The sequence below is a fragment of the Scyliorhinus torazame genome, chromosome 17 (genome assembly GCF_047496885.1).
Source record: "Scyliorhinus torazame isolate Kashiwa2021f chromosome 17, sScyTor2.1, whole genome shotgun sequence".
Taxonomy (NCBI): Eukaryota; Metazoa; Chordata; class Chondrichthyes; order Carcharhiniformes; family Scyliorhinidae; genus Scyliorhinus; species Scyliorhinus torazame.
Window position 1 is genome coordinate 162,056,138 of NC_092723.1, and position 24,915 is coordinate 162,081,052.

General features: G+C 47.7%; 1 protein-coding gene and 1 long non-coding RNA gene across 2 annotated transcripts in view; one reads left to right on the plus strand and one right to left on the minus strand.

Annotated features, from left to right (window-relative positions):
* LOC140394348 (uncharacterized) overlaps positions 1-24,915 on the plus strand; it is a 155,770-nt gene that overhangs the window by 57,548 nt on the left and 73,307 nt on the right. The window lies entirely within an intron of this gene.
* The window catches only part of tecpr1a (tectonin beta-propeller repeat containing 1a), a 106,598-nt gene that overhangs the window by 27,088 nt on the left and 54,595 nt on the right, over positions 1-24,915 (minus strand). Inside the window, exons 19-24 of the mRNA XM_072481548.1 lie at positions 20,301-20,380; positions 18,140-18,196; positions 17,827-18,001; positions 16,449-16,584; positions 15,692-15,784; positions 4,785-4,891 (exon numbers count right to left, since the gene is read on the minus strand). Coding sequence (XP_072337649.1) covers positions 4,785-4,891; positions 15,692-15,784; positions 16,449-16,584; positions 17,827-18,001; positions 18,140-18,196; positions 20,301-20,380 — 648 coding nt within the window. The remainder of the gene's footprint in view (positions 1-4,784; positions 4,892-15,691; positions 15,785-16,448; positions 16,585-17,826; positions 18,002-18,139; positions 18,197-20,300; positions 20,381-24,915) is intronic.

Sequence of the window (24,915 nt, forward strand, 5' to 3'; positions counted from 1 at the left end):
GGGGTGGATAGGGTTTTCAAGGAGAGACGGGTGGAGAGGGTTTTAAAGGAGAGGGATGGAGAAGTTTTTAAAGGAGAGAGGGATGTAGAGGTTTTTTTTAAAGGAGAGAGGGATGGAGTGGTTTTTTTAAAGGAGAGAAGGATGGAGAGGGTTTTAAAGGAGAGAGGGATGGAGATGGTTTTAAAGGAGAGAGGGATGGAGAGGTTTTTAAAGGAGAGAGGGATGGAGAGGTTTTTTAAAGGAGAGAGGGATGGAGTGGTTTCTTAAAGTTGAGAAGGATGGAGAGGTCTTTAAAGGAGAGAGGGATGGAGAGGGTTTTAAAGGAGACAGGGATGGAGAGGGTTTTTAAAGGAGAGAGGGATGGAGAGGGTTTTTAAAGGAGAGAGGGAGGGAGAGGTTTTTTTAAAGGAGAGAAGGATGGAGAGAGTTTTAAAGGAGAGAAGGATGGAGAGGGTTTTAAAGGAGAGAGGGATGGAGTGGTTTTTAAAGGAGAGAGGGATGGAGAGGTTTTTAAAGGAGAGAGGGATGGAGAGGATTTTTTAAAGGAGAGAAGGATGGAGAGGGTTTTAAAGGAGAGAAGGATGGAGAGGGTTTTAAAGGAGAGAGACATGGAGAGGTTTTTAAAGGAGAGAGGGATGGAGAGGTTTTTTAAAGGAGAGAGGGATGGAGTGGTTTCTTAAAGTCGAGAAGGATGGAGAGGTCTTTAAAGGAGAGAGGGATGGAGAGGGTTTTAAAGGAGGGATGGAGAGGGTTTTAAAGGAGAGAGGAATGGAGAGGTTTTTTAAAGGAGAGAGGGATGGAGAGGTTTTTTAAAGCAGAGAGGGATGGAGAGGTTTTTTAAAGGAGAGAAGGATGGAGAGGGTTTTAAAAGGAGAGAAGGATGGAGAGGGTTTTAAAGGAGAGACGGATGGAAAGGGTTTTAAAGGAGAGAGGGATGGAGAGGTTTTTTTAAAGGAGAGAGGGATGGAGTGGTTTCTTAAAGTCGAGAAGGATGGAGAGGTCTTTAAAGGAGAGAGGGATGGAGAGGGTTTTAAAGGAGAGAGCGATGGAGAGGGATGGAGAGGGTTTTAAAGGAGAGAGGGATGGAGAGGGTTTTAAAGGAGAGAGGGATGGAGAGGTTTTTAAAGGAGAGAGGGATGGAGTGGTTTTTAAAGGAGAGAGGGATGGAGAGGGTTTTAAAGGAGAGAGGGATGGAGTGGTTTTTAAAGGAGAGAGGGATGGAGAGGGTTTTAAAGGAGAGGGGGATGGAGAGGGTTTTAAAGGAGAGAGGGATGGAGTGGTTTTTAAAGGAGAGAGGGATGGAGAGGGTTTTAAAGGAGAGAGGGATGGAGAGGTTTTTAAAGGAGAGAGTGATGGAGAGGTTTTTAAAGGAGAGAGGGATGGAGAGGTTTTTAAAGGAGAGGGGGATGGAGAGGTTTTTAAAGGAGTGAGGGATGGAGAGGTTTTTTAAAGGAGAGAGTGATGGAGAGGTTTTTAAAGGAGAGAGGGATGGAGAGGTTTTTAAAGGAGAGAGGGATGGAGAGGTTTTTTAAAGGAGAGGGGGATGGAGAGGTTTTTTAAAGGAGAGGGGGATGGAGAGGGTTTTAAAGGAGTGAGGGATTGAGTTGTTTTTAAAGGAGAGGGGGATGGAGAGGGTTTTAAAGGAGAGAGGGATGGAGTGGTTTTTAAAGGAGAGAGGGATGGAGAGGGTTTTAAAGGAGAGAGGGATGGAGAGGTTTTTAAAGGAGAGAGTGATGGAGAGGTTTTTAAAGGAGAGAGGGATGGAGAGGTTTTTAAAGGAGAGGGGGATGGAGAGGTTTTTAAAGGAGTGAGGGATGGAGAGGTTTTTTAAAGGAGAGAGTGATGGAGAGGTTTTTAAAGGAGAGAGGGATGGAGAGGTTTTTTAAAGGAGAGGGGGATGGAGAAGGTTTTAAAGGAGACGGATGGAGAGGGTTTTAAAGGAGAGAGGGATGGAGAAGTTTTTAAAGGAGAGAGGGATGGAGTGGTTTTTAAAGGAGAGAGGGATTGAGTGGTTTTTAAAGGAGAGAGGGATGGAGAGGGGTTTAAAGGCGAGGGATGGAGAGGGTTTTAAAGGAGAGAGGGATGGAGAGGGTTTTAAAGGAGAGAGGGATGGAGAGGGTTTTAAAGGAGAGAGGGATGGAGAGGGTTTTAAAGGAGAGGGATGGAGAGGGTTTTAAAGGAGAGAGGGATGGAGAGGTTTTTAAAGGATAGAGGGATGGAGAGGTTTTTAAAGGATAGAGGGATGGAGAGGTTTTTAAAGGATAGAGGGATGGAGAGGTTTTTAAAGGAGAGAGGGATGGAGAGGTTTTTAAAGGAGAGGGGGATGGAGAGGTTTTTAAAGGAGTGAGGGATGGAGAGGTTTTTTAAAGGAGAGAGTGATGGAGAGGTTTTTAAAGGAGAGAGGGATGGAGAGGTTTTTTAAAGGAGAGGGGGATGGAGAAGGTTTTAAAGGAGACGGATGGAGAGGGTTTTAAAGGAGAGAGGGATGGAGAAGTTTTTAAAGGAGAGAGGGATGGAGTGGTTTTTAAAGGAGAGAGGGATTGAGTGGTTTTTAAAGGAGAGAGGGATGGAGAGGGGCTTAAAGGAGAGAGGGATGGAGAGGGTTTTAAAGGAGAGAGGGATGGAGAGGGTTTTAAAGGAGAGAGGGATGGAGAGGGTTTTAAAGGAGAGAGGGATGGAGAGGGTTTTAAAGGAGAGGGATGGAGAGGGTTTTAAAGGAGAGAGGGATGGAGAGGTTTTTAAAGGATAGAGGGATGGAGAGGTTTTTAAAGGATAGAGGGATGGAGAGGTTTTTAAAGGATAGAGGGATGGAGAGGTTTTTAAAGGAGAGAGGGATGGAGAGGGTTTTAAAGGAGAGAGGGATGGAGAGGGTTTTAAAGGAGAGAGGGATGGAGAGGTTTTTAAAGGAGAGAGGGATGGAGAGGGTTTTAAAGGAGAGAGGGATGGAGAGGGTTTTAAAGGAGAGAAGGATGGAGAGGTTTTTAAAAGGAGAGAGGGATGGAGAGGGTTTTAAAGGAGAGAAGGATGGAGAGGTATTTCTTTGTGGGAAGAAGATTCCAGAGCTTTGGGTCTAGGTAGTTGAAGACACAGCTGCGATGGTGCAGCGATTCATATCATGGAAGTGCAGGAGGCTAGAATTAGAGGATTGCTGCGATTTGAGGGGTGGCAGAGTTGGAGGAAGTTACAGAGATAGGCCAATAGGTTGTTTATTCATAAGGAGCTGCCCTGCAATTGAGTTCTGTCATGTTGTAAAGTGGGCTGAAGCAAGGTATAAATAAAATAAATTAAAATGCCCAATCCTCCTCGTGAACTTGGGCTAAGCTGTGTCCATGGAAAGGAGATGGTTATGACACCAGGCAGGGTTCAGGCGTAGGAATGGGAAGAAGGTGGAGGTCTATGGTGTGCAGGGGCTCCAAGGTGCCCTGCAGCGAGATTTTCCACATTGTCGTCTTAAAGCAGAACAAAAGTTGCAGGCAACTGAAAAATACCTTAGCTTTGTGCCACTGTAAATGAGAATGGTTTGTGCCTGTTGCAGAGTTTAAAGCTGGAAGGTGGATGAAGCAATGATAAAATGGTGGAGCAGGCTACATGGGATGAATGGCCTACGTTTGCTCCCATGTCTTACGGTCTTATAGATATATTCTTAATCAGGAAGGGAATCAAGGGTTATGGGGATAAGACGGGAAAGTGGAGTTGAGGATTATCACATCAGATCAGTCATTGAATGGTGGAGCACACACGATGGGCCAAATGGCCTACTTACGCTCCTATGTTTTATGGCCTCATAGACGTGTCAGGAACTCTTTAGCATTATCATAAAAGTGAGTGAAATTGACTTGCAGTCGAATTGCTTGCAGACAGAACAACCCACAGCAAGAGGGGAAAGAGAAAAATGAAGGAACTGCAAACAGCCACCAGAGGGCAATGCTGTTGAAGGGCCGAGGTAAGGGAGGCAATATCACTCTTAAAGCAAAATTCTCTTGATGCCCGAATTTGAAACAGAAATTAAAACAGAAAATGCTAGAAAAAACCAACAGGTTAGCAGCAACAGTGGAGCTAGAAGCAAAAATTACTTTGACAACTGTTAATGTTTCAGGTCTCCTTATAAAAAAAATAAAGAAAGAGTCACTTGGGAAGGTACAAACAAAGATGCACAAGGATGATGCCAGAACTGACAGCTTGCAACTATCAGGAAAGGTTGAGCAGCCCAGAACGTTTGTCTCCAGAGTGGAGATGGCTGAGGGGTGATCTAATTGAAGTTTTTACAATTTTTGATAGGAGAGATATAGAGAAATGTTGTTCACTTATGGGGGGACCAAAACTTAAGGCTATGAATAGAAGACAGTCACCACTACATCTTAAAGGGGAATTCAGGAGAAACTTCTTTACTCAGAGTGGTAAGAATGTGGAATTCACTACAACATGGAGCAGGCAAGGAGCGTTGTCACAAGATGCATTTAAGGGGAAGCTAAATAGGGAGAAAGGAATGGAAGAATATGCTGATGGGGAGTGGGAAGAGGCTTGTGTCAAGCATTAACAGGCACAGACCGACTGGAATGATAGATATATTTCTGTGCTGTAGATTCAATGCAATTCTATGGAAATAGTCCAAGCTCTTTCAACAGAACCCTCGTTCCAATGAAAAGTCATCAACCTGAAACGTTAACTCTGCTTTTCTCTTCTGTCTGACATGCTGAATGCTTTCCAGCATTTTCTGAGGTTATATGAATTCCCATTACAGGTATGGAACCTCAGCTGAGGTTTACACATCAGAGCAGACTAACCTGATCAAGAGGACCGACAGACACTTTGCGAACATTAGTGGAGACATGTTGCCAGCATGACCCTTGAGGATAAATTGGAGCAATACCTTGGCGAAACCACAAATTACCTAGAATAAAAGCACATAACTTAGGTTAACCTTTCACCATGCAGAAGTCCCGTTCACTAAAATCTTTGTCTTGTATATGGATTAATTAAAAATAAGACTTCCGGTAGCGGCCATGACCTGCTAGGTCACGCGAACGGCAGCTCCCGCCGGGATCGGTGTTTCGGGCTGCTAAAAGGAGCGGCGGTGGCAGTTAACAGGAGGGACCGGCGTGGGAACAGACGTGGGAGAGCCCCCCCACCCCCCCACCCCACTGGTGGATGCAGAGGACCAGGAGCTGAGCCGGCAGACGCGCGAACCTGGGGAAGAAGGTCAAGAAGGTCCAGGAGGACAAAATGGCGGCCGGAGAGGATCGGGAGGTGTGGGCACAGTGGGCCAGAGAACAGCAGGAGCTCCTGAAAAACTGCTTCATGAAGCTGAAACGGAGATGCTGGCCTCCATGGGGAGAATTGTGGTGACCCAGAAGGCGTAGGTGAAGGAGATCAAGGAGGAAGGTGGCGGAGAACGAGGACGAGATCTTGGGCCTGGTGGTGAAAGTGGAGGCGCATGAGGCGCTCCATAAGAGATGGCAGGAGAGGCTGGATGACCTTGAGTGCAGGCCTTGGAGCCACAATTTGTGGATCCTGGGCCTTCCTGAAGGAGCGGAGGGGGCGGACGCGAGCACGTACGTGGTCACAATGTTGGGGACGCTGATGGGTGTGGGGGCCTTTCCGCGGCCCTTGGAGCTGGATGGGGCGCACAGGGTTCTCGCCAGAAAGCCGAGGGTAAACGAGCCACCGAGGGCGATGGTGATACGGTTTCAGTGCTTGGCAGACCGGGAGCGAGTCCTGCAGTGGGCGAAGAAAGAGCGGAGCAGTAAGTGGGAGAATGGCGAGATCCGAATTTACCAGGACCTGGGAGCTGAGCTGGCGAGGAGGCGTGCAGGTCCTCCACGGTAAAGGGGTGAAGTTTGGGCTCCTGCACCCAGCGAGACTGTGGGTAACATACCAGGACAGGCACCACTATTTTGATACCCCAGACGAGGCGTGGTCATTCATCAGGCAGGAGAAGGTGGACCTGAACTAAGGGACTGTTGTATATGTGTGAAATGTGCGGGTGGGGAGGGACCGAGTGGAGGACGGTGGGTAAAGCATACGTTTATGGGCATGTCTGCCTTAGAGTGGTTAGAGGCTTTGTTGTTTGTTTTGCTTGTTTTCCAGGTGTTTTGTTTTCCAGGTGTTCGGTGCTAGGGGGTGGGAAACGCCCGGGACTGGCTGTTCGGCGCACGGGGAGGTCCCAGATGGCGCTTGCCCCTCTACTCTGCGGGGGGGGGGGGGGGGGGGGGGGCCTGAAGGAGGCAACAAGTTAAGGGTTGGTAGATAAGAGGCGGGAGCGGCCGGGGTCAGCATGGGTGAGCTGACTCACGGAAGCACAATGGGGGGGAAACCAGTGCTAATTGGATGCTTGGCCAGGGGCTGGGAGGGGCGAAAAAGGGAGATGGCTAGTCGGTGGGATGGGGGGGGGGGGGGTATACCCCCCCGCCGACCAGGCTGACCACGTGGAACGTGAGGGGCCTGAATGGGCCGGTCAAGCGGTCCCGCGTGTTCTCGCATTTGAAGGGGTTGAAGGCGGACGTGGCCATGTTGCAAGAGACGCACTTAAAGCTCGCGGACCAGACAAGGCTGAGGAAAGGATGGGTTTGACAGATGTTTCACTCGGGGTTGGACTCAAAGACCAGGGGCGAAATTCTCCCCCAACGGCGGGATGTCCGCCGACTGGCGCCAAAGCCGGCGCCAATCAGACGGGCATCGCGCCGGCCCAAAGGTGCGGAAGGCTCCGCATCTTTGGCGGCCTAGCCCCAACATTGAGGGGCTAGGCCGACGCCGGAGGGATTTCCGCCCTGCCAGCTGGCGGAAATGGCATTTGTTTCCCCGCCAGTTGGCGCGGAAATGCGGCGCATGCGCGGGAGCGTCAGCGGCCGCTGTCAGTTTCCCAGCGCATGTGCGGAAGCGTCAGCGGCCACTGTCAGTTTCCCGCGCATGCGCAGTGGGGAGAGTCTCTTCCGCCTCCGCCATGGTGGAGGCCGTAGCGGAGGCGGAAGGGAAAGAGTGCCCCCACGGCACAGGCCCGCCCGCGGATCGGTGGGCCCCGATCGCGGGCCAGGCCACCGTGGGGGCACCCCCCGGGGTCAGATCGCCCCGCGCCCCCCCCCAGGACCCCGGAGCCCGCCCACGCCGCCTGGTCCCGCCGGTAAATACCAGGTTTGATTTACGTCGGCGGGACAGGCAATTCCTGGGCGGGACTTTGGCCCATCCGGGCCGGAGAATCCAGCGGGGGGTCCCGCCAACCGGCGCGGCCCGATTCCCGCCCCCGCCCAATCTCCGGGAGCGGAGACTTCGGCGGGGGCGGGATTCACGGCGGCCAACGGCCATTCTCCGACCCGGCGGGGGGTCGGAGAATGACGCCCCAGAGGTCGGACTATTTTGGTCAGTAAACGAGTGGCATTTGAGGTGGGGAGCATCGTGGCGGATAAGGGGGGCAGGTGTATAATGGTGAGTGGCAAGCTGCAGGGGGCCCGGGTGGTGTTAGTGAATGTATATGCCCTGAACTGGGACGATGCGGACTTTATGAGGAGATTGTTGGGTAGGATCCCGGACTTGGAGATAAGTCATCTGATTGTGGGAGAGGACTTTAATACGGTCTTGGATCGTTCCAAGTCCAGAAAGGGAAAGAGGCCGGCGGCGACCAGGGCCTTGTGGGAGTTCATGGGCCAGATGGGGGGAGTGGACCCCTGGAGGTTTACGCGGCCAAGGACGAGGGAGTTTTCCTTTTTCTCCCATGTCCATAAAGTCTATTCGCGAAGTCTATTTGTGTTGAGTAGGGCGTTAATCCCGAGGGTGGAGGGGGTAGAATAATCGGCCATTGCGGTCTCGGGTGCCCCGCACTGGTTGGACCTGCGACTGGGGGCGGAACGGGGTCAGCGACTGGATGTGGGGTTGCTGGCGGACAAAGAGGTTTGCGGGCAGATAAGGAGGAGTATTGAGAATCATGTGGGAGCGAATGACACAGGAGAGGTGACGGTGGCAGTGGTTTGGGAGGCTCCGAAGGCGTTCATTAGGGGAGAGTTAATCTCCATTAGGTCCCATAGAGAGAAGGAGAGGGCGGAGAGGGAGAGACTGGTGGGAGAGATACTCAGGGTAGATAGGAGGTACACGGAGGCCCCAGAGGGGGGGGGGGTCTGTTGAACGAGCGCCGGAAATTACAGGCAGAGTTTGACTTGCTGTCCACGGGGAAGGTGGAGGCGCAGCTGAGGAAAGCGAAGGGGGCAGTTTATGAGTATGGGGAGAAGGCGAGTAGGATGCTGGCGCACCAGCTGCGCGGGGGGGAGGCGGCCAGAGAGATTGGGGGAGTGCGGGATAGGGAAGGCAACGTGGTGCTGAGCCCAGAGAGGGTCAATGAAGTCTTCAGGAAGTTCTACGGAAGGTTATACGAGTCGGAACCCCCCGGGGAGGGGGAAGGGATGAGGCGGTTCATGGACCGGTTGAGGTTCCCAAGGGTGGAAGCAGAGCGGGTGCAGGGACTGGGGGCCCCGATTGCGCTGGAGGAGGTAGTCAGGGGGCTGGCAGGCATGCAGACGGGCAAAGTCCAGGGCCCGGACGGCTTCCCCGTAGAATTTTATAAGAAGTTCTCGGAGCTGCTGAGCCCGCTCCTGATGAGAACCTTCAATGAGGCAAAGGAGAAAGGGATCCTCCCTCCGACAATGTCGCAGGCATTGATCTTGCTCATCCTGAAGAAGGAGAAGGATCCGCTTCAGTGTGGGTCCTACAGGCCGATATGACTCCTGAACGTGGATGCCAAGCTGTTGGCAAAAACTCTGGCCACCAGAATAGAGGACTGTGTCCCGGGAGTGATTGGGGAGGACCAGACGGGTTTTGTTAAGGGCAGGCAGCTGAACACGAATGTGAGGAGGCTCCTGAATATTATCATGATGCCCTCGGGGGGGGGGGGGGGGGGGGGGAAGAGGAGGAGGGGGAGGTGGTGGCTGCGATGGACGTGGAGAAGGCCTTTGACAGGGTGGAGTGGGAGGCGCTAGTCAGGTTTGGATTTATAGGGTGGGTCAAGCTGCTGTATCAGGCCCCTGTAGCGAGTGTGTCCTCAAACCGGCTAAGGTTGGAATATTTCAGGCTGCACCGGGGGACGAGACAGGGGTGTCCCCTGTCCCCGTTGCTGTTGCCCTGGCAATTGAGCCGTTGGCCATTGCGCTCAGGACTTCGGGGGATTGGAGGGGACTGGTGTGCGGAGGGGAGGAGCACCGGGTCTCCCTCTATGCGGATGACCTGCTGTTGTATATTTCGGACCCGTTGGAGGGGATGGGGGTGGTCATGCGGATCCTGGGGGACTTTGGGTATAAGTTGAACGTGGGGAAGAGTGAGCTGTTCGTGGTCCACGGAAGGGGCCAGGAGGAGAGACTGAGGGAGCTCCCGCTCAGGATAGTGGAGAGGAGCTTTCGGTACTTGGGGATACAAGTGGCCAGGAACTGGGATGGCCTGCAGAGGCTCAACTTAACCCGGCTAGTGGAGCAGATGGAGGGAGAGTTTAAAAGGTGGGATATGCTCCCACTTTCCTTGGCGGGACGGGTGCAGGCTGTGAAGATGACGGTTCTCCCCAGGTTCCTCTTCGTATTTCAGTGCCTCCTCATTTTCATTCCCAAGTCCTTTTTTAAACGGGTGAATAGGATTGTGACAGTATTTGTGTGGGCAAATAAAACCCCGCGAGTCAAAAGGGTATTCCTGGAGCGTAGTGGGGGATGGAGGAGGGAGTGGCGTGGGGGCGTTTGGAGGCGGTGTCGTGTAGAGGCACCAGTCTAGGGGCACTTGTTACAGCTCCGCTGCCGTTCTCGCCGGCGCGATACACCACTAGTCCGGTGGTGACGGCGACACTGAGGATCTGGGGGCAGTGGAGGAGACACAGGGGAGAGGAGGGGGCCTCGGTGTGGACCCCGATACGGAATAACCACAGATTTGCTCCGGGTAGGTTGCATGGGGGATACCAAGGCTGCTATAGGGCAGGTATTAGGAGGATGGGGGACCTGTTTATAGACAGGACTTTCCCTAGCATGCAGGCGCTGGAGGAGAGGTTCAGCCTGCCCCCGGGGAATGTGTTCAGGTACCTCCAGGTTCGGGACTTTCTTAGAAAGCAGGTGGGGACATTTCCGCTGCTGCCCGCGCGTAGGATCCAGGACAGGGTGGTGTCTGGCACCTGGGTAGGGGAGGGGAAGGTGTCGGACATATATCAGGAGCTGCAGGAGGTGGAGGAAGCCTCAGTGGAGGAGTTGAAGGGCAAGTGGGAGGAGGAGCTGGGTGAGGAGCTGGATGAGGGACTGTGGGCCGACGCCCTGGGCACGATGAACTCCTCCTCATCATGTGCCAGGCTCGGATTAATTCAGTTGAAGGTGGTGCATCGGGCGCATATAACGGCAGCAAGAATGAGTACGTTTTTTGGGGTGGAGGACAGGTGCCCGAGATGAGCAGGACGTCCGGCGAATCATGCCCATATGTTTTGGGCATGCCCGGCACTTAAAGAATTCTGGCAGGGGTTTGCGAGGGTGATGTCTAGGATTTTGGACACTTGGGTGAAGGCGAGTCCAGCGGTAGCGATATTTGGGGTGTCGGAGGATCCGGGAGTGCAGGAAGCGAAAGAGGCCGAGGTACTGGCCTTTGCCTCCCTGGTAGCCCGGAGACGGATCTTGCTAATGTGGAGGGACTCAAAACCCCCGAGTGTGGAGACCTGGATTAGCGACATGGCGGGGTTCCTCAGCCTGGAGCGAATAAAGTTTGCCTTGAGAGGGTTCTTGATGGGGTTCTCCCGGCGGAGGCAACCTTTCCTTGACTTTCTAGGGGAGCAGTAAGTGTCAGCAGCAGCAGCATCCTGGGGGAAAGGGGGGGGGGGGGTTCAGGTGGGGGGGGATACTGTTGATACAATGTGAGTTGGGCATGGAGACAAAACCCACCTTGTTCTGTTTAAAAAAAAAATTCTGTTGTGCAAGTAGTTTCACTGTAAGCTTTGGGATATGTTTATTGTTATTTTTTATTACTATCTGTATTTCTATTTTTGTTATGTAAAAACGCTCATTGGAAAAACTTTAATAAAACATTTATTACAAAAAAAAACTTAAACTGATCCCTTTCTAATTCTCTTTCATTTAGAGAAAATGTCTTATCATCATCTGAAAGGGCACTGGAAACAAATTCAATAACTTTCAAAAGATAATTGGATAAATACTTTTCAGGAAAAAATTGCAAGGCTACAGGCAAGTACAGGGAATGGGATTAACTGGAGAGGTCTTTCAAAGAGCCGGCACAGACACTATGTCAGAATGGCCTCCTTCTGTACTGTTAGCTACACAATCATTCCATCATGCTACGATTTTTCAAAAGGGTTTTTCTATCCAGCTTGAATTCCCATCCAGCGGGGAGCTGTAGAGTTTAGGGCTACATTTGGCAATTGGTAAATGGCTGACATCTAGAATAGTGGAGTAGTTACACAAGTTACCACTAATCACCGATGCGTCACAAAGAAATAGATTACGGGGGTGACATACAAGTGACAAAATAGCCTTTATATTACAAACAAAGGAAATTCCTCCTCTTCCTCCAGAGCATGGCTTGTGACAATGGGGAATACCGTGGGCAGTTCTTTATCTCGCAATCTGAAGACTTTGCTGCCGACGCCCCAGCCAATGCCTGGCATGCGCTGTCAAAATAATCACAGCTGTATTTTCTCCCCTTATAATTCTAAAAATTGTTATTGAAAATTCAACATGTGTTTCTGCCGGATACGTTGTGAAATAATTACTTAAATTAACTTTACACTTAACTAATGTTAAACAACAAACATTAAATTAATCAATAGAAACATTTAGGCATATATAGTACTCTTGCTTTAATCTAAGCACATTTTAATAATTTAAAACGGACAATACCAACTGTGGCCAATTTTATTTAAACCCACAAAACTTGTAAACGCTGCATGTACCTGAAGGCATTGATATATGATAAAATAATCATGTGTAAAAATGACTTTATGAGTGGAATATTTAAGCAGTTCCAAATTGGGCTGGGGTCACAGCGCATGAACTGTCAATGAGCTGTAACATTAGCTGGTTGCCAAAGCAGTACTTTCAAATTTATATATAGCATAGGAATATAATAACCGGACACATATTGCCAAATTGCAATGTAAAATTATTTTGTCTTGCGTGTTGACCTCGTGCGTAGAGGTCTACTGGCAGCTGGATGCAGTAGTGATGTCATTCACTATGCACGTCTGCGCGGACCATACTCGGCGGCCATTTTGCATTGACAGGAGTTAGTGTCATTTGAAACAAATATCAGCTTGAGCTTAGTTCTGCCTGTTCACATTGTGTGGCTCAGGTTCTTATATTTAATTTACATCTTTAAAAGCACAGAATTGTAGAATGCTATAACACAGGAGGTTAATCAGCCCATGTGCTGGTTCTCTGGTAGAGCTATCTAATAAATTACACTCTGTTCTTTTTCCAGGGTCCTATCATTTTTCCTCCTTCGACTATTTATCCAATTCCCTTCTGAACATACTGCTGGATGTTCTTTAACTACCCTTTCAGGCAGTGCATTCTAGATCACAACAACTACCCTTTCAGGCAGTGCATTCTAGATCACAACAACTACCATTTCAGGCAGTGCATTCTAGATCACAACAACTACCATTTCAGGCAGTGCATTCTAGATCACAACAACTACCCTTTCAGGCAGTGCATTCTAGATCACAACAACTACCCTTTCAGGCAGTGCATTCTAGATCACAACAACTACCATTTCAGGCAGTGCATTCAAGATCACAACACCTACCCTTTCAGGCAGTGCATTCTCGATCACAGCAACTACCCTTTCAGGCAGTGCATTCTAGATCAAACAGCTACCCTTTCAGGCAGTGCATTCTAGATCACAACAACTACCCTTTCAGGCAGTGCATTCTAGATCAAACAGCTACCCTTTCAGGCAGTGCATTCTAGATCACAGTAACTACCCTTTCAGGCAGTGCATTCTAGATCAAACAGCTACCCTTTCAGGCAGTGCATTCTAGATCACAACAACTACCCTTTCAGACAGTGCATTCTAGATCACAACAACTACCCTTTCAGGCAGTGCATTCTAGATCACAACAACTACCCTTTCAGGCAGTGCATTCTAGATCACAACAACTACCCTTTCAGGCAGTGCATTCTAGATCACAACAACTACCCTTTCAGGCAGTGCATTCTAGATCACAACAACTACCCTTTCAGGCAGTGCATTCTAGATCACAACAACTACCCTTTCAGGCAGTGCATTCTAGATCACAACAACTACCCTTTCAGGCAGTGCATTCTAGATTACAGCAACTACCCTTTCAGGCAGTGCATTCTAGATCACAACAACTACCCTTTCAGGCAGTGCATTCTAGATCACAGCAACTACCCTTTTCAGGCAGTGCATTCTAGATCACAACAACTACCCTTTCAGGCAGTGCATTCTAGATCACAACAACTACCCTTCCAGGCAGTGCATTCTAGATCACAACAACTACCCTTTCAGGCAGTGCATTCTAGATCACAACAGCTATCCTTTCAGGCAGTTCATTCTAGATCACAACAATTCACTGTATAAAATAATGTTTCCTTCTTTAACCAGAGTATTGCTCAGCCGCTCTTTATGAAGGATTCAAAGGCGTTAGAGAGGATTGCAGAAATATTCACGAGAATGGTTCCCGGGATGAGGAACTGTGGCTATGAAGATAGATTGGAAAGGTTAGGGTTGATTCCCTTGTAGAAAAGAAAGTTGAGGGGAGATCTGGTGGAGGTGTTCAAAATCATGAGTGGTCTGGACAGAGCAGATAAGGGTAGCAGATGTTCCCGCACATGGAAGGATGGAGAAAGAGAGGGAACAGATTTTAAGCAATTAGTAAAAGGAGCAAAAGCGATACGAGGGGAACCATTTTTAATGCAGCGAATGGCTAAGGTTTGGATTACACTGCCTGAGAGTGTGTGGTGGTATCTGAATAGGGAAAATGTTCAGGGGTACGTGGAGAAGGCGGGAATGGTATTAGGTAAGTTGCTCATTTGGAGAGCCAGTGCTGCCTCGGTGCACCAAATGGCAACCTTCTGCATTGTAACAATTCTGCGCTTCTTCTGGCAACAGCCAATCATTTTAAGTCTGTGTCCTCTGGTTAATGACCGTCCTGTCAATGGAAGCAAATTGTCTATGTCTGATGGATCCAGCATACAGTGCCCATCACTAGTTACTCCAAGGGAATTAAGAGTTATCCATATAGTGTGGGAGTGGAATTGTATTTCTTTATACTCTGGAGCCAAGGCTCATTGCATTTGTAAAATGAACTCTCCATGCTGTATCAATGGCTTACTTGTGCTCTAACACAAAATCTCAAAATTGAACAATTGTAAGAATTTAGGACCTAGCCAGGTGAAGGCAGAGGTGGGGAAAAGGAAGTGGGGAATGTATGAAAGACTACAGTTAGAAGAACGCAGCGTTCTTATTGGTTATAAAGCTGGAGATGCTATCACTAAATCTTTTTGCCTCTCCCTTCCTCCTTTAACACACAATCTCTCTTATCAAGCATTTGGTCATCGATTCTAATATTTCCTTCTTTGGCTCAGTGTCAAAACTTTTCTGATAACATTCTTGTGTATTAGCACCTTGAGACTGTTTACTATGTTAAAGGTGCTACATAAATGCAAGTTGTTGTTGAATGAAAATTCACCTACTAATGGACTGGACTGGAATCACGTGTGGGTCAGACCTGGTAAAGGATATCAGACTCCATTTCCTGAAGGGCACCAATGGACTGGTTAGATTTTTACAATAATTCAGCAGTTTCCAAGGTCATGTCCTGGTGCCAGTTTATTAATGTATCCGCTCAAGGCAAGATTGAGGGATAACATTTCACCTTCTGTCAGGCACTTTGCAACCTTCTCATTGAATTCAACAGTTTTGGTCATAATCGCGCCTCCCATTTTCTCAGACAGCAGATGCAGGCAAGGGTTCTGCTGTTGTCTTTTATGCCTCCTCTGGACCCATCTTTTGTTTCTTCACTTGTTCTGTTTTGTTTTACATCATTATCATTCCTTTCCTCATTTAATCACTCCTGCCTTCCATCCTATGATAGAGCCTTCCCCTTTGTTCTTCCCCTTGTTTATAGACTGCTGAATCTGTAACGTTTCCCAATTCTGATGGCTGCACATTAACCTCGGTTTCTCTTTCCACAGTCGCTGTCAGCCCTGCCGAATATTTCTAGAATTTTTTTGTGAAACAATTGCAATCTCACGTGGTGGGATCTGAACTTCTGACATCTGGCTTGCGAGCTCAGGACCAACAGGCTACTGTGCTCACAGTATAGTCACTTTTCACATGTCCACATTCTAATTTGGGCAGCACGGTAGCACAAGTGGATAGCACTATGGCTTCACAGCGCCAGGGTCCCAGGTTCGATTCCCGGCTTGGGGTACTGTCTGTGTGGAGTCTGCACGTTCTCCCTGTGCCTGCGTGGGTTTCCTCCAGGTGCTCCCACAGTCCAAAGACGTGCGGGTTAGGTGGATTGGCCAGGCTAAATTGCCCTTAGTGTCCAAAAAGGTTAGGAGGGGTTATTGGGTTACGGGGATAGGGTGGAAGTGAGGGCTTAAGTGGGATGGTGCAGACTCGATGGGCCGAATGGCCTCCTTCTGAACTGTATGTTCTATGTAACCTAATTATATTACAAAATGTTCACACACACTGCGTGGCAGCTTACCATTTTCATCCACTGTATACACAGATGTCTGGCCCACAGACACTTGTATTAGCTTCTGTTTAGGAGGGGGGGGAATGTGATACCAACAATCACCTGTAAAGAAAAGAAGACTTGCATTTATATAGTGCCTTTCACAGCCTCAGGACATCCCAAAAGCACCTTACAGTCAACAAAACATTTCAAAGTGTAGCCACTGTTGCGATGTATGAAATCTAGCAGCCAAATTGCGTACATCAAGATCCCACAATTTGATGGCCAGATAGTCTGTTTTGTTGAGGGTAGTTGAGTGATAAGTATTAGTCCCTGGTCACCGGGGAGAACTCCCCTATCCTTCCAAATTGTGGGTGTGGGACCCAAGTTTAACATCTCATCCGAAAGATGGCACCTCTGCCAGAACAGTACTCATTCTACACTGGGACTGTCAGCTATGTGTTCAAGTCGCCAGAGTGGGGATTGAATGAACTCCTAACTGTCTGGCTCAAAGACAATGAGCCACAGCTGAAACACCCCCCCCCAAAAAAAAAACAGGGTAACATACACCACTTGTCAGCAGAATTCCAAAAGATTCTAAGAGGACCGCAGAAAATTTACATTATATTGTCACCCTAAATACTAACTTGGTTATGTGCATGTTTTAAAATAAAACCAGGATGTCAAGCATTTACAAAGACCTCCCTGTAAGGAATCTGTGCAACACCAAAGCTCAGTTTCTTAAAAAATCACTTTGCAGGATTTAACTCCTGAATTATATGTTTACCTGTGGAGTTTTGTGGGGAGACAGAACCACGGTAGAAAGCTGCTCCATCCCTGGCAATGGCCCAAACCTGGTAATAGCCCCCAATTGAGATGGATACAAACGGTTGATCTGTACCGATGTGCAGCCACGAAACACCCTGGAAGAAAAGTTACTTTGCTATGTCAGTCTGTTAAATGTTTTATACAAGGTCAGGGTAGTACTAATTCATTCATAGCTGGGATAGTAGCAGTGCAGCAATCGCACCTCTGAAAGCCTTGATTCAAGCTTCACGCAAAAGACCTGTGCATAGAATCTGGGCTGACACTACAGTACAGCACTGAGAGATTGCTGCATTATTGTAAGTGCAATCTTTTGGAAGAAACGTTTAAACCAGCCCCCTCAGGAAGTCGCAAAAGATCCCATGGCATTATTCGAGGAAGTACAGGGGCGTTATCTCCTATGTTCTGACTAATATTTATCTCTTCACCAACATAATTAAAACAGTTTTTCTGGTCATTGTCACATTGCCTTTTGTGGGAGCTTGCTGTGTGCAAATTGGCTGCCTGGTTTTCTACATTACAACAGTGACTAGACTTCAAAAGTGATTCATTGGCTGTAAAGCACTTTGGGGTGCCCGGAGGTCACGAAAAGGTGCTATATAAAATGCAAGTTTGCATTCTTTCTTTAACCAGCATGACCACAAAGATTTGAGCAGGGACCTCAGTGTCTACAAAAACGGCTGGTTCATTTGACTGTGTAACACTACATGTGAAGTCCTGAAACACATTATCCAATGATTTATAAATGCAAGGGTTGATTTTTTCTTCTCACAGAGCAGCGAGTATATGTAATAACACCAGTTAAATTAATAAACGATGCTTCAATTGGCACCTTCAGAAAAAGAAAAACAGCTCATTCCATAGCCAGTCAGCAATGGGATTAAAACAAGGATGTGTACCCAGTGATGATTGAAGGTGTTGTTGCTATGTTTGGGTTCCTTAATTTGGTGGGGGTGGGGCAGGTTGTGCTAAGGAAGGTATCTGGTTGGGTTGAGTAATGCAAGCTGTATGGTTAGATACTCTAGAACTCAGCTAAAGTTATGTTTTGTGGACGACGGGGAGCAGGGAGAAACCTTCCTGTCTCTTACCGTTTGAGATGAAAGGCCATTTGGCAGGATCCACGGTAAAGTAGACTGGACATGGTCAGCGGAGGGTAAGACACAAAGGCCTTCACATCGCCATGCTCATTTTGTCTTTTGGAAAATTCTCAAAATAGGTCATTTGAGAATTTTGGAAAAGTACCTCAACTTATCTGTTGAAGTCTTGTTTTAAAGAAACAGCGTTGTCATCAACAAAAGATTTGATTGAAACGTGCTATAGGCTAAAATGTGTTTTCTCACTAGTGCATTTTGCTTAGTTACTCCCTGCCGACACAAGACGTCTCCTTTGTTGCTGATGGCCCACAATGCTGAGGCGTCATCTGCCTTCTGTGACACACATGGGATCAGTGAAATGTCCCGGAGAGCGATGGGTGCAACCTCAAACCAGGGACCTGTTGTAACTATTTTGCATTTTCTACAGAATTAAAAACAAAGGTGCAATTTAATCCTTTGCAATAGAAAATTGAAATTTAATTAGCAAAGAGAAGTTATATTTTCAAATAGAATAATTTACAACTTAAGGGTGACCAACCCTTTCAATTTTAATCTTTACCTTGCCCATCGTCTGCGTCGCACAAAATCTTTTATCGTCTTATAGCCATGGTAAGAGCTGAAATGGGCAATATTCATTAATATCACATCTCACATATTAATACAATTACACACTCATTTCACATTTGATCTTTAAAAAAAATAATAGACTAAACTGAAAAGCATGTTGTAAAAAGGGAATTAAAAAATAATCAGAAGCACCATCTAAAATAATTTAAAAGACGTTTTAACATGCTGGGGGATAAAAACCAGATAACTTGCACTGATAATCATCCCACAGCTACACGCACATTTCAAACACCATCCAGAAAGTTTAAAAATGGAGAATATTTGATTAAACCACACTTCACAATCCCCTGCAGTCTTGCACTGTGCTTGGGTCAAAACCCTGGAACTCCCTTCCTAATAGCACTCTGGATGTGCTTACACCACATGAGACTGCAACGGTCCAAGGCAGCGGCTCATTGGCACCTTTTCAAGAGCAATTGGGGATGGGTAATAGGTAAGGCAAGGTAAATTTGTCATAGTCCCAGATGACCACTGGCTGATTTCCCTTTGAGGGGGAGAGCTGACTGGTGGTGGTTTAACCTGAGGATCACCACACCTCAGGCGAGGGGCAAGTCCGAGTATATGGAGCCTTCATGAATAACCTCAGCCGGTACGAGAATTTAAGCGATGTTGCTGGCCTTGCTCTGCACCAGCTGTCTAACCAAGTGAGCTAGGGATGGGCAATAAATGCTGCCCTAGCTAGGAATGCCCACATCCCACAAAGAATAAAAGAAACATACATAGCAGTAATTTAAAAAAAAACGTTAAAATTGTTCATTCAGTTGTAGATGAGAATTATAACATCACAAAGGATGATTTGAAAGCCCACTGCATCGTGCAAGCTTCATTGAGTGAGGCATGCTACTAGTGAGGATTAGCATATTTCCACTTCTTCTCGCCAGACTTAGCATCAAGCAATGTGAGGTGATGCAAAGTGCAGTGAAGGCGCTTTTCTTTGACAATGTGCGGTGATCTGATGACTGGACTCTGTTATTGAACCTACTCATGCACAAGACTGGAATTTTATGAACCTCGAGCCTCTTCACAGAATTTACAGTGCAGAAGGAAGCCATTCGGCCCACTGAGTCTGCACCAGCCCTTAGAAAGAGCACCCTACTCAAGCCCAACCTCCACCCTATCCCCGTAACCCAGTAACCCCACCTAACCATTTTGGACACGAAGGGCAATTTAGCATGGCCAATCCACCTAACCTGCAGATCTGTGAACTGTGGGAGGAAACTGGAGCATCCGGAGGAAACCCACACAGACATGGGAAGAACATGCAGACTCCGCACAGACAGTGACCCAAGCGGGAATCAAACCTGGGACCCTTGAGCTGTGAAGCAACTGTGCTAACCACTGTGTTACCATACCGCCCATTCTTCTGCCATTCAATCCATTCGTGTCTGATTTGAATGTTAACCCGATCCACCCACCTTGGCTAGCAAAAATTTATTAATCTCAGATTTAATAGGGTTAATTGAGCTAGTGTCAAAGGACCGCACATTGTCAAAGGAAAGCTTTTAATGAAAGTAGTTCCACACTTCTATCACCCATTGCATAGAAAAGTGCCTCTTAATTCTCTCCTAAATGGTCTGGCTCAGATTCCAAAGTAATGTTCACTTATCCCAGACTTTCTCAGCAATGGGAAACCCTTTTTCTCTATTTACTCAACAATTCCTTTCAAAATACTACAAACCTCAATCAAATCACACATTATAGTCCAGCGAATATTAACATAGCTTATTTAATCTCTTTTCACAATTTAAACCTTGAAGATCTGGTAACATTCTGGTGCATCAATGTTACACTCCTTTCATGTATACATATGAGCACTATACACCGTGCACCTGATGTTAGGTGACTGTTTGGAAGTTTAAAATGGGGTGGAGTGGAGTTAAACTCCGGCTACTGTAATAGATGGCATGGTAACCCACTCTAAATTTTGAGGATATTTACTTGAGGTTATGAAGTCCACCGAGTGTCAGCAACAAAGAGTTATATTCAGAGGGGAGTCTCTTCTCACTGTACAACAGCCAACCAATACTGCAAGCCACAAAATCACCAGCGCCGTACTTAAAGTTTAATTCTAATTGATGCATTTGAGTACTTACGCAGGGAAGTCAGCTGCATATTGCCATCCTTCACGATCAGTCCCTCCTGGGGCATTGAAGTCAATATACCAATCAGAAACCTGTCAGTAAAGAAACATGGCTTCAAAGAAAGACAGCGTCTGGCTGTTTGGATGAGATTTCATTTTTCAGCAGCAGAAATGAATACCATTGGTTCAAACTTCGAATTTTACAACACAAGAAGTTTCACCACAATCTCCTTTTGCTGTACTGCTCTCTGCTGCCACCAGCTGCTACCTGCTGGGAATTTGATTTGATTGTCACATGTACCGAAGTAATGTTTTTCTGCGGCCAAGGGAACGTATACAGTACATACACAGTGGACAAAAAAAGAATAATCGACAGTACATTGACAAATGGTACATTGACAAACAGTGATTGGTTACAGTGCGGAACAAGGGGCCAAACAAAGCAAATACATGAGCAGCACAGGGGGGTCGAGAATAGTGTTCTTACAGGGAACAGATCAGTCCAGGGGGAGACGTTGGGGAGTCCTGTAGCTGTGGGGAAGAAGCTGTTCCTATATCTGGATGTGCGGGGTCTTCAGACTTCTGTATCTTCTGCCTGATGGAAGGGTCTAGACGAAGGCAAAGCCTGGGTTGGAGGGGTCTCTGATAATGCTGTCTGCCTTCCTGAGACAGCGGGAGGTGTAGACAGTATCAATGTGAGGGTGGCAAGCTTCTGTGATGCGCTGGGCTGAGTTCACCACACTCTGCTGTTACTTGCGATCTTGGGCTGAGCAGTTGCCATACCAGGCTGTAATGCAGCCAGATAGGATGCTCTCTATGGCACATCTGTAGAAGTTTGTGAGAATCGATGCAGACATGCCGAATTTCTTTAGCTTCCGTAGGAAGTAGAGATGTTGTTGGGTTTGACTGTTGTATCAACGTGAATGGACCAGGACAGACTGTTGGTGATGGTCACCCCCAGGAACCTACAGCTATCGACCATCTCCACTTCGGAGCCATTGATGCAGACAAGTGGGGGGGGGGGGGGGGTGCTACGCTTCCTGAAATCGATATTCAGTCCCTTGGTCTTTCCAACATTTAGAGAGAGATTTTCGGTACACCATGCAATCAAGTGATCTATCTCCCTTCTGTAGTCTGATTCGTCTTCGTTTGAGATACAACCCACCACAGTCGTATCATCCGCAAACATATAGATTGAGTTGGACTTAAATCTTGCCACACAGTCGTGTGTGTATAGGGAGTACAGTAGGGGACTGAGCACACATCCTTGTGGGGCCCCGGTGTTGAGGACTATTGTGGAGGCGCTGCTGTTGCCTATCCTGACAGATTGCAGTCTGTTGGTGAGGAAGTCAAGCATCCAGCTGCATAGGGAGGGGGTCAAGTCCAAGATTGCAGAGTTTGGTTATAAGTCTTGTTGGGATAATGGTGTTGAAGGTGGAGTTGTAGTCTATGAACAGCAGTCTCACGTAGGTATCCTTGTTGTCGAGGTGTTTGAGTGTTGATTGTAGAGCCAGGGAGATAGCATCTGCTGTGGACCGGTTGCGGTGATAGGCGAACTGCAATGGATCAAGACCGTCTGGGAGGCTGGCGTTGATCCATCTCATGACTTGCCATGTTGTGGAGATGCCAGCATTGGACTGGGGTGAGCACAGTACGAAGTCTTACAACACCAGGTTAAAGTCCAACAGGTTTGTTTCGAATCAAAAACTGAAAGCTAGTGATGCGAAACAAACCTGTTGGACTTTAACCTGGTGTTGGAAGACTTCTTACCATCTCCTGACTAGCCGCTCGAAGCATTTCATGATAACAGACATCAGGGCCACCGGTCGGTAGTCGTTGAGACAGGCTACCTTGTTCTTCTTTGGTATTGGTATTATGGTGGTCTTCTTGAAGGAGGTGGGGACCTTGCAGCAGAGGAGCGAAGTGTTGAAGATGTCTGCGAATACACTCGCCAGCTGGTCTGCGCAGGCTCTGAGTGCTCACCCAGGGACTCCGTCAGGGCCAGTCGCTTTCCGTGGGTTCACTTTCAAGAAGGCAGCTCTTACCTCTGAGGCTGTAATAGTGGGTATGGGTGTGTCCAGGGCTGTTGGGGCGGGTGGCACTGATATATTGGTTGACTGTTCAAAGTGGGCATAGAACTTGTTCAGTTCATCGGTGAGGGATGTTCCAGCCCCAGATATTCCGCCTGGCCTTGCTTTGTAGCTGTGATCACGTGTAAGCCCTGCCATAGACGTTGTGGGTTTGTGTCGTTGGCCTGGGACTTTCGTTTATGTGGTATTGTCTTTTGGCGACCTTGATGGCTTTTCGTACGTCGTACCTGGATTTCTTATATAGGTCAGGGTTGTCAGACCTGAACACCTCCACCCGGCACTTAAGCAGGGAGAGAACCCTTTGGTTGAGCCAGGGTTTCCAATTGGGGACACCCGTATTGTCTTCTGTGGTACACAGTCCTCGACACACTGACTGATGAAGTCTATGACGGTGGTTGTGTACTCGTCCAGGTTAGCTGCCGCGGCCTTGACTATGGACCAGTCCGTAGACTCCAAGCAGTCGCGGAGGATGTCCTCCGATGCCTCGGACCAGCACTGCATGGTTTTCTTGACTGGCCCAGCACGCCGGAGTTGCTGTTTGTAAGCCAAAAGTAAGAGTACCGACTTGTGGTCGGATTTGCCAAAGTGTGGTCAGGGAATGGAGTGGTAGTACCTTTGATGCTCGTGTAGCAGTGGTCCAGGGTGTTTACAGTGTCAATTCTTGCTTACCATCAATAACTTGCATTTATGTAGAGCTCGAAGGCAGCATAACACCCCAAGGTACTTCACAGGAGTATTCTATAGAACATTTGACACTGAGCCATACAAAGAGACTTTAAGATAGGTGACCAAAAGTTTGATCAAAGAGGCATTTTTTAAGGACGTCTTATAGAAGATAGGTGAGGTAAATAGAGGTTGGTGGAGGGAATTCCAGAGTTTAAGACCCAGGCAACTGAAGACACAAAAGTGCCAATGGTGGAATGAAAGAAATTTGTGAAAGAGGCCAGAATTGGAACAATGCAGAGATCTGAAATGGCTGTGGAGGTTACAGAGACAAGGAGACCAAATCTTTACAGCACATCTTTCGTTGTATCATAAGGCCAAGGTACAGTTATGACTTTGTCCCGTTACTCTGCACAGAAATGTGCCCCTTTTGCAAAGCCAATGTTTCACTTTATTAGACTTTATGTTGAGTGGGATAAATCATTACAGTTGTGCACCATCAGCAAGATTTTAAAACTCGTGCTTTATTTACATACCATGTAAAGGATTTTATGCAAATTGATGCAAGATGGAACATGGCTACTGACTGCTGCCCTCTTGGCATGACAAGAGGAACTGCACCACTGGTTGGTCTGACTGAGACAGCTGGCCCAATGGACCTGAGTAAGGATCAGCAATGGCTTCTAATTTGCTCCAAGGCAAACTTGGTTCAGAGCCTGTGAATTTGCAGGTCATTCCACTCATCTAACTTCACTCTATGACTGGCACTTAATTCTCTTTCCATTCAGCAGCATTCCGACTCCAGCCCTTTGCTCTCTGTTTTACTGAAATATTTGTTTATCTTCAGTTCTGATGATGGGTTATGTGCCCAGAAAAACATATAACGCTCTCCTTTAAACTTGGCTGTAACCTTCCTACAGTTAAGATAAGCTTTCAGCTTTGTATCAATGGATCCCACCATCAATGAAGATGGGCAGAACAGTATAAAATTGGAGGCGTTTAGTAAGAGTTGCAGGTTGACAGTGAAGACTGTCTTGTTAGACAGGGGCCATCTAGAGGAGCAAACCTCCATGTGTCAGAAGGAGAGCAAGAGCTTGCAAGGAGATTTCGGGAAAAAAGACAAAGCCTTGTGGCTTCTACTCACTGTTCAAATTCTCAATGGCCTGAATTTTGCTTGGCACCTGTCGTCCTGAGTGTCAGCGGGGAATGCATCCCCTCTGATAGGCCTGCAGTAATTTGCCGGTCAATTGAGCTCTGATAGGCAGCAGGCACAACTTCTGTCAGCACTTGGGCTTGCAGAGATGTCGGTCAATCAGATTGGTTGACAGCTCTCCAGCCCCTCCAGGCATAGGGCTGCAATGGCCCAAAGGGTTGTGAATCTATGGAATTCCTTGCCCAGTGAAGCAGTAGAGGCTCCTTCATCAAATGTTTTTAAGATAAAGATAGATCGTTTTTTGAAGAATAAAGGGATTAAGGGTTATAGCGTTTGGGCCGGAAAGTGGAACGGAGTCCACAAAAGATCAGCCATGATCTCATTGAATGGTGGAGCAGGCTCGAGGGGCCAGATGGCCTAATCCTGCTCCTAGTTCTTATGTTTCATAAAATTTACAGTGCAGAAGGAGGCTATTCGGCCCATCGAGTCTGCACCGGCTCTTGGAAAGAGCACCCTACTCAAGGTCAACACCTCCACCCTATCCCCATAACCCAGTAACCCCACCCAACACCAAGGGCAATTTTGGACACTAAGGGCAATTTATCATGGCCAATCCACCTAACCTGCACATCTTTGGACTGTGGGAGGAAACCGGAGCACCCGGAGGAAACCCGTGCACACACGGGGAGGATGTGCAGACTCCGCACAGACAGTGACCCAAG